Source organism: Belonocnema kinseyi, chromosome 5 (genome assembly GCF_010883055.1).
Source record: "Belonocnema kinseyi isolate 2016_QV_RU_SX_M_011 chromosome 5, B_treatae_v1, whole genome shotgun sequence".
In the NCBI taxonomy this organism is placed as follows: domain Eukaryota; kingdom Metazoa; phylum Arthropoda; class Insecta; order Hymenoptera; family Cynipidae; genus Belonocnema; species Belonocnema kinseyi.
Window position 1 is genome coordinate 148,049,923 of NC_046661.1, and position 12,165 is coordinate 148,062,087.

General features: G+C 26.1%; 1 protein-coding gene across 8 annotated transcripts in view; it reads right to left on the minus strand.

The window, feature by feature from the left end:
• LOC117172888 (facilitated trehalose transporter Tret1-like) overlaps positions 1-12,165 on the minus strand; it is a 55,016-nt gene that overhangs the window by 35,916 nt on the left and 6,935 nt on the right. The window contains exon 1 of one of the 8 annotated variants that reach the window (XM_033361170.1): positions 10,799-10,988. The exons of the other annotated variants lie outside the window; for them this stretch is intronic. Within the exon in view, the coding sequence (XP_033217061.1) occupies positions 10,799-10,850 (52 nt within the window). The 5' untranslated portion in view covers positions 10,851-10,988. Of the gene's footprint in view, positions 1-10,798; positions 10,989-12,165 lie in introns of those variants that run through there. 8 annotated transcript variants of the gene reach the window in all.

Sequence of the window (12,165 nt, forward strand, 5' to 3'; positions counted from 1 at the left end):
CTCGACACCTTGACAAATGTAATTCCATGTAGAAACATGCGTTTAAATAAAATATTTTACCAAAAAAGTTACCCACGCTTTAACTTGACAGACTGTACAAATTCGATTTCAGAGTTTGGACGTGATACACCCAGCGATGTAGAACGGCTAAGAGCGCATCCGAGTGCACTCGGGTGGTCCCCTGGGACGCACCCATGCGGGACCGGGGTGATGGTGAGCTCCGAGATGTTCAGGCAGATCTCACTTATCAAACAGCTGACCAGCAAGAACATCTGCGACAAACGGTAAGCACGGGAACATCAACTGTGCCTGCGAAGAATGCGTTGACTAGCGTTAGCTATTTTCAGCCACCTACCTCGACAGAAGTACCATGGGAGAGCATCAAGTGGGATACTACAATGGAAGAGGAATTGGTGCGTTTCTATTACGAAAGTGCGAAGTTTAAAACGAAAATAGAAAAATGATACAATTGAAGAACAAAATTTGCGTTGCCGCAAGACTCAGTGCTGCGATGCGACATCGTAACGCAAGGGATAGCCGTCTACAGTGGTCACGAGTAGCGCTGTTGCGGCAGCCAATCAGAACTTACTATCAAATGAACTGTTTTCTCGCCGTGCTTTGACAGTCAAATATTTTTCGCCTCTACAATAGATCCTTCTAACCCGCAATTTGCTCTTTTGCAGTTTTTTTCTTTAATTTTAAATGCTTTTAAAAGTTTCTCACATAAAACACCAAACCAACAAAAAAATCCAGACAAATGCAAAAGAAAATCACTCGAACTTAGTGTCGATGATGGCACAAACGTGTGATTGTAAGAGGTTATGTGATGAAACGCTCAGATTGTTCCTCTGATATTCCACGCGAGATCACGCGAGACGGTTGCGGCGCGAAAAGTTGAGTTGAACCAACCTTTCGCTCTCGGTTACTTGCGGCGCGGTGTTTGCTTGCGGTGCCGCAACGGGCTGCTTGTGACGATTGTAGACCAGGCTTAAGGCGAAGGACATCAGAACTAATCTACACAACACAGAAGACCGAGCAATGGAGATTAGACACAGTGATCCCAGATCTGAAACGAGACGTGGTCCAATTCTATGACACGCCTATGTCCGTGTGAATATGGTAGGTGACGATATAAATGCCTGGGTTGCGCGCGCAACTCCTTTCTCCTCCTCTGAATTTGAAAACTCGAAGGTGCACGATTGCCGGTCGGAACACTTCGGCGGTTCTATTTATATCTCTATCTGCTTTGAAATAAAATGAAGAGATTGGGATTTTAATATTTTCAGATTTCGATGCTGGGCTGGCGATTCTCATGATTTGAATACTTCGCGCGCCTCTTTATATGCGTGTATTTTGAGGTTACGCTACTTCAAGTATAAAATATAAATTATATAAATATTAATACTATTATATATTTATTTATTATTAATGATAATATTATAATTATGTTATATTATACTAGTCTTCTTTAAATCTTGATCCGCATTTGAAAGAAATTAAAGAAATTGGTGATTTTGGAATTTATCTCGTTTGGATAAAAACTCAATTATTTGATTGAAAAATTAATTATTTTGTTAAAAATGTAACTATTTTGTAAAAAAGTCCTCTTTTCTATCAAAAGTTCTACTACTTTGTTAAAATTTTAATTTCTTTTATTTGAAGGTTCATCTCTTTCGTTGAAAATACACTTTTAAAACTGACATTTAGTCTATAACATTTTTGGTTAAAAAATCATGTATTTTGTTAACAATTCGTCTTTCTTTGCAAAAATTAAATTGCTTTATGGAAAATTTATACTTTTTGATTAAAAATTACATTTTTTGGTTGAATTATCAAGTGTGAATATTTTTTGGTTTCAAAGTCTTTTTTTGTAAATGCAGCTATGTTGTTCAAAATTAAAATAATAATTTTTGGGTGGAAAATTCGATTATTCACTTAAAGTTGAACTACTTAGTAAAAAAATTAATTTTTTCTTATTAAAGATTCATAATTATAGTTGAAAATTCAACTATTTGCTTTTAATTTGAGTTAAAAATTCAGCTTTTTTGTAGATAATACTCTTTTTGACTTTAAAATTAAAAAATGTATTAAAATTAAATTGACCTTTTTTAGTAGAAATTTAATCTTTTTGGTTGAAAATGTTTCATTTTTGGTCAAAAATGCAATTGTTTGGTTGAAATATGAACTGTACATCTTCTTGGGTTTAAAAGTCCATTATTTCACAAACAGTTGAACTACTTTGTAAAAAAATACGTTTTTTTTAACAAGGTTTTATAATTATGGTTGAAAATTTAACAATTCAGTCGAAAGTTTAACTCTTTGATTGAACACTCATATTTTTCGCTTAAGATATTAAATTTTTTTGTAGATAATTCGTCTTTTTGACTTTAAAATTAAATAATTTTGTTGAAAATTCATGTATTTTGTTTAAAATTTGTCTTTTTTTGTAGGTCATTCATTTTCTTGGTCGAAAATTCATCGGATTGGCTGTCAATTCAACAACTTTATTGAAAATAAATTTTTTCCGTTAAAAATTATATATCTTTATCTGAAAATGTAACTATTATAGGATTGATTAGAAATTAATCGTATATATTGGTTAAGTTCAATTGAATTTTTTATCACAGCTTTTATCTGGAAATTGAACTATTCCATTTTTGGTTAAACTTTATCCTGTAAATTGTATTAGTTAAAACACCAGTTATTTGTTAGAAAATTAATTTATTTGTTTTCGATTATGACTTCAAATATTATTTCAGTCTAAAAAATTTGTATCTTTAACCCATTCATTTTGAAATTTTTTAATTAAAAAATAGAAAATATCGATAATTATCAGCAATATTTGACCGTTCATTCAAAAGAATCCATTACAAACAACTGTTAAAAACTATACAAATTTGAACAAAATGGTTCGAAATAGAAAGCCTTGTATTGTTAAATTTGTAATGAGCTAAATTTTAAGTTTAAACGCTACAATTTTAATTTTTAAAAAGATAGACAAATAAAGATAGATAAATACATTTTAAGTGAGTATTTTAAAACATTTTAAAAATAAAAAAAAAAGAATCCGGAAGATTTTAAGGAAATTTTTTTATTTTGCAGTTTCTTTAATTTCAGGAAAAAATCTAATTAACAAAATATATCAATTTTCAACCCAAAAATATTATTTTTCAACGAAAATTTTAATTGTCGACCAAATAGTTTAACTTTCTATCAAATTGTAGACTTTTAATGCTCAAAGATGCAATTTTAACAAAAAAGTAAAATTTTTAACAAAAAATTTAATTTGAAGGCAAATAGTTGAATTTTCAACTATAATTATGAATCCTTAATAATAAAAAATTAATTTTTTTCTAAGTACTTCAACTGTAAGTGAATAATCGAATTTTCCACCCAAAAATTATGATTTTAATTTTTGACAATACAGTTGCATTTACAACAAAACAACTTTGCAACCAAAAAATAATTACAGTTTATATTTCAACCGAAAAATTTAATTTTTAACCAAAAAGTGCTAATTTTCCATAAAACAATTTAACTTCTACAAAGTAAGACGAATTTTTAACAAAATATATGATTTTTTAACCAAAAATGGTATAGATTTATTGTAAGTTCCAAACATATATTTTCAACAACACATAAAACATATTTTCATCAGAATAGTTAAATTTTCAACGAAAGAGATGAACTTTCGAATAAAAAAATAAATAAATTTTAACAAAGTAGTTGAACTTTTGATACTTATTAGTAAAAAAATTAATTTTTTCTTATTAAGGATGCATAAGTATAGTTGAAAATTCAACTATTTGCCTAGCAAATTAAAATTTTTGTTAAAAATTTTACTTTTTTGTTAAAATTGCACCTTTAAGCGTTAAAAGTGTATAAGTTGATAGAAAATTAAACTATTTGGTCGACAATTAAAATTTTCGTTGAAAAATCATATTTTTGGGTTAAAAATTCAGCTTTGTTGTAGATGATACTCTTTTTGACTTTAAAATTAAATAATTTTGTTGAAAGTTCTTATATTTTGTTGGAAATTAACCTTGTTTGGTAGAAATTTAATCTTTTTGGTTTAAAATGTATCATTTTTGGTCAAAAATGCAATTGTTTGGTTGAAATATGAACTGTACATCTTCTTGGGCTTAAAAGTCGATTATTTCACTAAGAGTTGAATTACTTTGTTAAAAAAAAATACTGTTTTTATTTCAAAAAGGTTTTATAATTATGGTTAAAAATTTAACTATTCGGTTGAAAGTTTAACTCTTTGATTGAAAACTCATATTTTTCGCTGAAAATAATCCACTTTTTGTAGATAATTCGTTTTTTTGAGTTTAGAATTAAATAATTTTGTTGAAAATTCATGTATTTTGTTTGAAATTTTCGTTTTTTCGATTGAAAATGATTTTTTTTTATTGAAAATGTAACTATTCTAGGATTGATTAAAAATTAATCGTGTTTATCTGGAAATTGAACTATTCAATTTTTGGTTGAAACTTTATCCTGTACATTGTATTACTTAAAACACCAATTATTTGATAGAAAAATAATTTAATTTTTAAAAAGTAAGCTTTTGTGTTGAAAATTGATATATTTTGTTAATTAGATTTTTTCCTAAAATTAAAAAAAACTGCAAAATAAAAAAATGTCCTTAAAATCTTCCGGATTCTTTTTTTTTTAATTTTTAAAATGTTTTCAAATACTCACTTAAAATTTATTTGTCAAAATAAAAAATCATTTTCAATGTTCTTAGCAATGACAACAATTTTTGTTATTTTTTTTAAATACTGTAAAATTCTCAAAAAGTTTTTTTTTTAAATCTGCAAAAGTCTAAATCGTGTTTCAAATTATTTGAAATAATTTTAAGTTTTAAATTAAATCTGAATCTTTTTTTAAATTAAAATTGTAGCCTTTAAACTTAAAATTTAGCACATTAAAAATTTAACAATTCAAGGCTTTCTATTTCGAACCATTCTGTTCAAATTTGTATAGTTTTTAACAGTCGTTTGTAATGGATTCTTTTAAATGAACGGTCAAATATTGCTGATAATTAACGAAATTTTCTTTTTTTAATTAAAAAATTTCAAATTGAATCGGGTAAAGATAAACATTTTTTAGACTGAAATAATATTTGAAGTCATTATCGAAAATAAATAAATAAATTTTCTAACAAATAATTGGTGTTTTAACTAATACAATTTACAGGATAAAGTTATACCCAAAATGGAATATTTCAATTTCCAGATAAAAGCTGTGATAAAAAATTGAATTGAACAAGGCAAAAAATCGAATTTTCAATAAAGTTGTTAAATTCTCAACCAATAACATGAATTTTCGACCAAGACAATTAATGATCTACAAAAAAAGACAAATGCCAAACAAAATACATGAATTTTCAACGAAATTATTTAATTTTAAAGTCAAAAAGACGAATTATCCACAAAAAAATTTAATTTCTTAAGCGAAAAATATGAGTTTTCAATCAAAGAGTTAAACTTTCAACTAAATAGTTAAATTTTCAAACATAATTATAAAACCTTGTTAAAAAAACGTATTTTTTTACAAAGTAGTTCAACTCTTAGTGAAATAATTGACTTTTAAATCCAAGAAGATGTACAGTTCATATTTTAACCAAACAATTGCATTTTTGAACAAAAATGAAACATTTTCAACCAAAAAGATTAAATTTCTACTAAAAAAGGTGAATTTAATTTTAATAAATATTTTAATTTTAAAGTCAAAAAAAGTATTATCTACAAAAAAGCTGAATTTTTAACCTAATTTAAAGGCAAATAGTTGAATTTTAAACTATAATTATGAATCTTTAAAAAGAAAAAATTAATTTCTTTACTAAGTAGTTCAAATTTAAGTGCATAATCGAATTTTCCACCCAAAAATTATGATTTTAATTTTTAACAATATAGTTGCATTTACAACAAAACGACTTTGCAACCAAAAAATATTCACACTTGATAATTCCACCAAAAAATGTAATTTTAAATCAAAAAGTATAAATTTTCCGAAAAGCAATTTAATTTCTACAAGGAAAGACGAATTGTTAACAAAATACATGATTTTTTAACCAAAAATGTTATAGACTAAATGTCAGTTTTAAAAATGTATTTTCAACGACAGAGATGAACCTTCAAATAAAAGAAATTAAAATTTTAACAAAGTAGTAGAACTTTTGATAGAAAAGAGGACTTTTTTAACAAAATAGTTACATTTTTAACAAAATAATTAATTTTTCAATCAAATAATTAAGTTTTTATCCAAACGAGATGAATTCCAAAATCACCAATTTCTTTCATTTCTTTCAAATGCGGATCAAGATTTAAAGAAGACTATTATAATATTATCATTAATAATATGTAAATATATATAATAGTATTAATATTTATATAATTTATATTTTACACTTGAAGTAACGTAACCTCAAAATACACGCATATAAAGAGGCGCGCGAAGTATTCAAATCATGAGAATCGCCAGCCCAGCATCGAAATCTGAAAATATTAAAATCCCAATCTCTTCATTTTATTTCAAAGCAGATAGAGATATAAATAGAACCGCCGAAGTGTTTCGACCGGCAATCGTGTACCTTCGAGTTGTCAAATTCAGAAGAGGAGAAATGGGTTCCACGCGCAACCCACGCTCTAAATCTGAATTAGTGAAAATTTCACTATTTCAATTAGGAAATGTATGGTTTATTAACAAAATAGTAATATTTTGATGTTTTGCTTTTAAAATAGTTAGTATTTTACTATCAAATAAGTAAAAATTTTACGAATATCAATTAGTAAACACGGTTCACTATTATTTAGTAACTTCGATTTATTAATTCAATAGTAACAGAGCTCGATGACTAACGAATTAGTGAACGGGGGTGAGTTCGACCAATCAGAAGTCATTTTCTTAGATGGCATTCTGCCGTTTCGCGCCAGTCCACGGCGCCAAGCGATGCCACGCCATTTGAGGTTATGCTGGGTTATGCGTCGTATCAGAAGCGAACTGAAGCTGTGTCGATGGTCTCAAAATGTTGAATTGTGGTAAATAAGTGTATGAAGGAAAGAATTTATTCTGGTGTTATTGACTGAGTACATAATGATGGTACTTCGTCCAGCAATATTAAAAAAGTTGTTGATTTGTTGAACGCAGAAACTAATTATGATACAAGTAGGCAAGGAATTAACCATGTTTATCGACCAAAGAGTACTACTATTCGAAACTAAAATCTTTGCGTACTGCCGGAAGGATCGAATACTCACAACTTTATTCAGGAAGTGCCGATCAGTGTTACATTATCTGCGTAAAGGGTCAGACGATAGATTCATAGTTCATTCAAAGCGATGGTCGCATAGTTCAGATCGACAAAAAGTTTTTACTATTCAATTAGTAAACACTACAACAGCTAGGACTTCTCATTGCTTAGAAGAATTTTACTAATTGCTTAGTGGAATTTTACTAATTGTTTAGTGGAATTTTACTAATTCGTCAGTGGAATTTTACTAATTACTTAGTGGGATTTTACTCATTTCATTAGTAGAAAATGTCCACTAATCAAATTAGTAGTTTTCTACTAATTTTTAGTGACCGAATTCTTGCTAATTGAATTAGTGAAATTTTACTATCAATTAGTAAAATTTCACTAATTCAGATTTAGAGAGCAGGCATTTATATCGTCTCCTACCATATTCACACGGACATAGACGTGTCATAGTATTGGACCACGTCTCGTTTCAGATCTGGGATCACTGATTAGACAACACAGTTGATTTGTCACATTCTCTAGAGGTGACTGGCTTTATACAACCAGAGGAAAAAGTCGAGGGTCAGCAACCAAAACGGCGATTAAAATGGACATACCATATAAACAGAGATATTATGCGTCTTTATGTTTTGGCAGAGAAATGTGGGCAAAGTGTAAGGAGAAAAAATCATAGACACTTCTTACTTAAATACCCAGAGCTAGCCCCAAGAATAAATTAGCAGAATCTGGCAGATAAAAAACGCTTAATATTTTAATAGATTTTTTTTAAATCGATAAAAAACGCTCCAAATTTCAATAGATTTTCAATAGATTGCTTTCGGCTGTTAAAATAAGTGTCATCAAAATGGAAGTGGAACAGAAGCTTCATATTTATGAACTCTACTTGGAAGATATGGAAAACGAAAACCTGATTGAAGCTGAAGGCTTGTGTTAATGTTTGAAATGCATATACTTAAATTCAATTATTTATGTGTATTTTTTTATGTTGTGAAATGAGTATCTGAATAATGATTTCTAAATGATCCTAATATATATTTTAATTTTCTGAATTAGTTTAAATGGCTACTAATAATCCCAATTTTTAGAAAACTACAAAGTAAAAATTATTTGAATGATTCAATAGAAAAATATTTCTTTAATGCTTTTTATGTTATAAACACATTACTTACATTTCTTATTAGCTGATTAATTTTTTTACAATATACAGTCACATAAAGATTGAATTTATTTATATTAGATATAAGTCGTATAATAAATGCTTATTTATATTAAACCTGTTTCTATTACAATTATCTAATTTTTCAAAATTTTAATGATGTTTTTAAATGAGTATCTCAATTTAATATTAAAAATAATATGTACATGTTTTTTATTTATTTTTTTGAATAAGTATTAAATTTGATTAATAACCAGAATTTTCAGGGAGCAAGTATGTCTAAAATATTTATAAAGTAAAAATAAATTGACTGTTTCAATGAAAAAAATCTGTTGAGGCTTTTTGTGTTGTGAAATTTTAATTCATTAGAAGCCGATAATTTGCATTAAATTTTATTCATACTGGTAACATAAATAAATTATTTAACTAAAGTTTATATAATTGAATATTGAATATAATTTGCATATTAAAAGTTCATTTATATTTATAATTCTATTATTTTAATTAAATCTTTTTTAAATGATTCTAATGTTGTGAAATGAGTATTTGCATTCGATTTTTCAAATTATATCTTAATATTTTTTTTTTATCTGAAATTAGTACCAAAAGTTATAAAAAAAAAACAAATATTCACCAATGAAAGCGGAAATTTAAAAAAAAAGGTAAAGTACTAATTATTTCCATGTTTGAATCAAAATTATAGTTTAATGCTTTTTATGTTATAATTTATTAACGGTTCAATTAATTATAAGCTAACTAATTTTTTCACAACATTGAATTACATAAAGATTAAATTAAAATTTTTTTAATTAGGTACATTATTCGATTATTTACTTGAAGGTTATGTAATTGAATATTGGCTATAGTTTGTGTAATAAAAGTTTATTAATGTTAAAAATACTTATTTTGCAATTCTAACGTTTATTTAAATTTTTGTTATATTATGAAATGAGTATTTGAATTTTTATTTCGAAATGATCGGAAAATATCTATTTGAATTTTTTCTTGAATAGTTCAAAAAGTTTAAAAGTTAATAAGTTTTAAAAAATCATGAAAATTTTCAGAAAAATAGAAATAAAAATTATTTGAACGATTCAATGAAAATAATTCTTTGATACTTTCAAATCATAGGAAAAATTCATTTTGAAGAAGTCGAATAAAAATTTAGAAGCTTTTTAATAATTTTGAAATATTTTAAGATTTAATTTTTTCAAAAAGTTGTGGGAAAACTTTAGGTTAATATTGAATTTTAAAAGAATATTTATGAGATTTAAAGACTTACAAATTTAAAAAAAATATATGGAAAACTTTAAAGGCAATTCTTTTAATTTTTCAGGATTTAAACAAAATTTAGGTAAAGTCCAATTTGCAGGGCGTCATAGAAATAAGAAATATATTCTTAATTTTCATGGAAAATTTTCAAGTTTATCGTTTACTAATGAGTTACAAGTACACATTTGAAAAGATTACCAGCAGTTTAAAATTTTTTCCTATCATTTTTAAAAAAAGTGTAAAAGATTTTTAAGCAAAATTTTGCAATAATATATCATTTTAGAAGAAATTTGAGTAAATTTATAAGATACTTAGAAGTTTTGAAACGATTAAAAAACAATGAAAACTTATAAGATATTTTAGTACTTTTGTACAAATTCAGAATAATGATCAAAATTTTTTATGTTTTTAAAAAAGTTTTCTTTATATTTTTTAATTTGAAAAATAATCTTTAAGAGAAAATTGAAAAAGATTTTGAGAAATTCCAAAAAATTTCTTTGAATTTCGAAAAGGAGTGGAAGATTTTAAAGCAAAATTTTTTCAAGTTGCAAACCTTAGAAACTAAAAAAAAATGAATAAAACCATTAAGTTCTATAAATATTGCGAAAATGTGAAGAAAATGAAAGAGATTTTCAAAGTGCATTTTTCTCAAGTTTTAGATTTTTTGTTGAAACATCTTAAATATTCAAAGTCTTTTAAATTTTCTTTTAAATTCCCAGACATTTTAGAAGATTTTGTAGTAATTATTTTACATTTTAAATGTTTTTTTCAAAATTTCAAGAAAAATTCCCTAAAATTAAAATCTTCCCTAATTGTCTCTTTAAAAAACCTGCTAATACTTCTTTCCTTTTAAGGAACCTTTTGTTTTATTTTTTGAAGACGTCTATTAGGTTTTTAAAAATAATACAAAAAATGTACTCGTAAATTTTACTTTACATGGATTCACTAAATTCATTCTTTCAAAATCTAATTTCAGAAAGAATCTTAGTGATTAGAAAATTAAAAAAAATAGTTTTTACAAAATCGTGTAAATGATGAAAATTAGCATAAAAGCTAGCGCGCATGCGCGTGCATATATTGGCCTAGTAATACAAAAAACTCACCTATTATTCCAGCAGTGTATTGTAATATAAATTGATTATATTCTGCAATCATTGTAAAAAAGGTATATTTTTCAAACTTCTAAATACAAATTCCCAACATTTTTGAGTTTTTAATAAATAAATATATCAAAAAGAAAATTATAATAAATTTCACAACTATGGAACTTTTCCAGAGTTTGACGAGTAATGCGAACTTAAACTATTGTACTCGTACTTCACAAAATGCAACGCTTATCACATTTTCTTGTATCACTCACGCCCACATATATCTATTCTAGTAATCTTTGATTTATTTTAGTCGCTACTAACAATTCTGTATGCACTAATAGGTCTCGGAAATTACTTTTTTTTCTAAAGGTTATAAAAGATTTTCAAAATTTGGGTTAATTTTTTTTTAAATCATTTTTTTTAAACAATTTCATTATTTATTCACAGCAGATTTTATAAAATCACTTTTAGCAAAGCTGAGCAAAAATAAAACTTTTTTAACTTATCAAACATTTCAACAATTTCAAAAATATACCAAATTCTTAAAAAACATTTTTAAAGGATTTCAATGATTTCGAATTTTTCGAAAAGATTTCGGATAAATTTACTAGATTTCACAAAGATTCCAATAATTTTTATAAATACTATCAAATATTTCACAAAGATTCAAATATTTTCAAAAATTTTTCAAAAATATTTCAAAGATTTCACAAGGATTTCAATAATTTCTCAAAGATTTCAAATATTTCGCAAAATTTAAAAAAAGATTTTGAATAATTCACAAAGATTTAAACAATTTCACAAAGATTTAAAATATTTTGAAAATGATTTTAATATTTCAATGATTTTCTAAAGATTTAAAATTTTTTAAATACTTGGACAAAATTTCCAAAAATTTCACGAAGATTTTAATGATTTCCAAAGATTTCACAAAGATTTTAATCACTTTTAGAAATATTACCAAATATTTCAAATATTTCGTGACGATTTCACACAGATTTTTTATAGATTAAAAAAAATTCAAAACAACATAAACTATTTGATAATGATTTTACAAATATTTGAATAATTTCACAAATGTTTTTAAAATATTTCAAAGATTACCAACGATTTCACAAATATTATGAAATATTTGAAAGATTCACTGAGTATTCATACAGTCCCCGTAGTTGAGAGCCACTCTAAACCAATTTGTTAGGAATGAATCCCCGTCTGTGTTTACAAAACATAAACCAGGCTGGGAAAACCTTCCGACCTAATTGCCTTAGAGTGGCAATTAGACGACCTCACTTTCTCTCAAATACGATTCTTTTGCGTATTTGGTACCTGGTAGGGTTACCAGATGCTCCGAGGCGAAAAAGCGGACATTCCTCGATCAC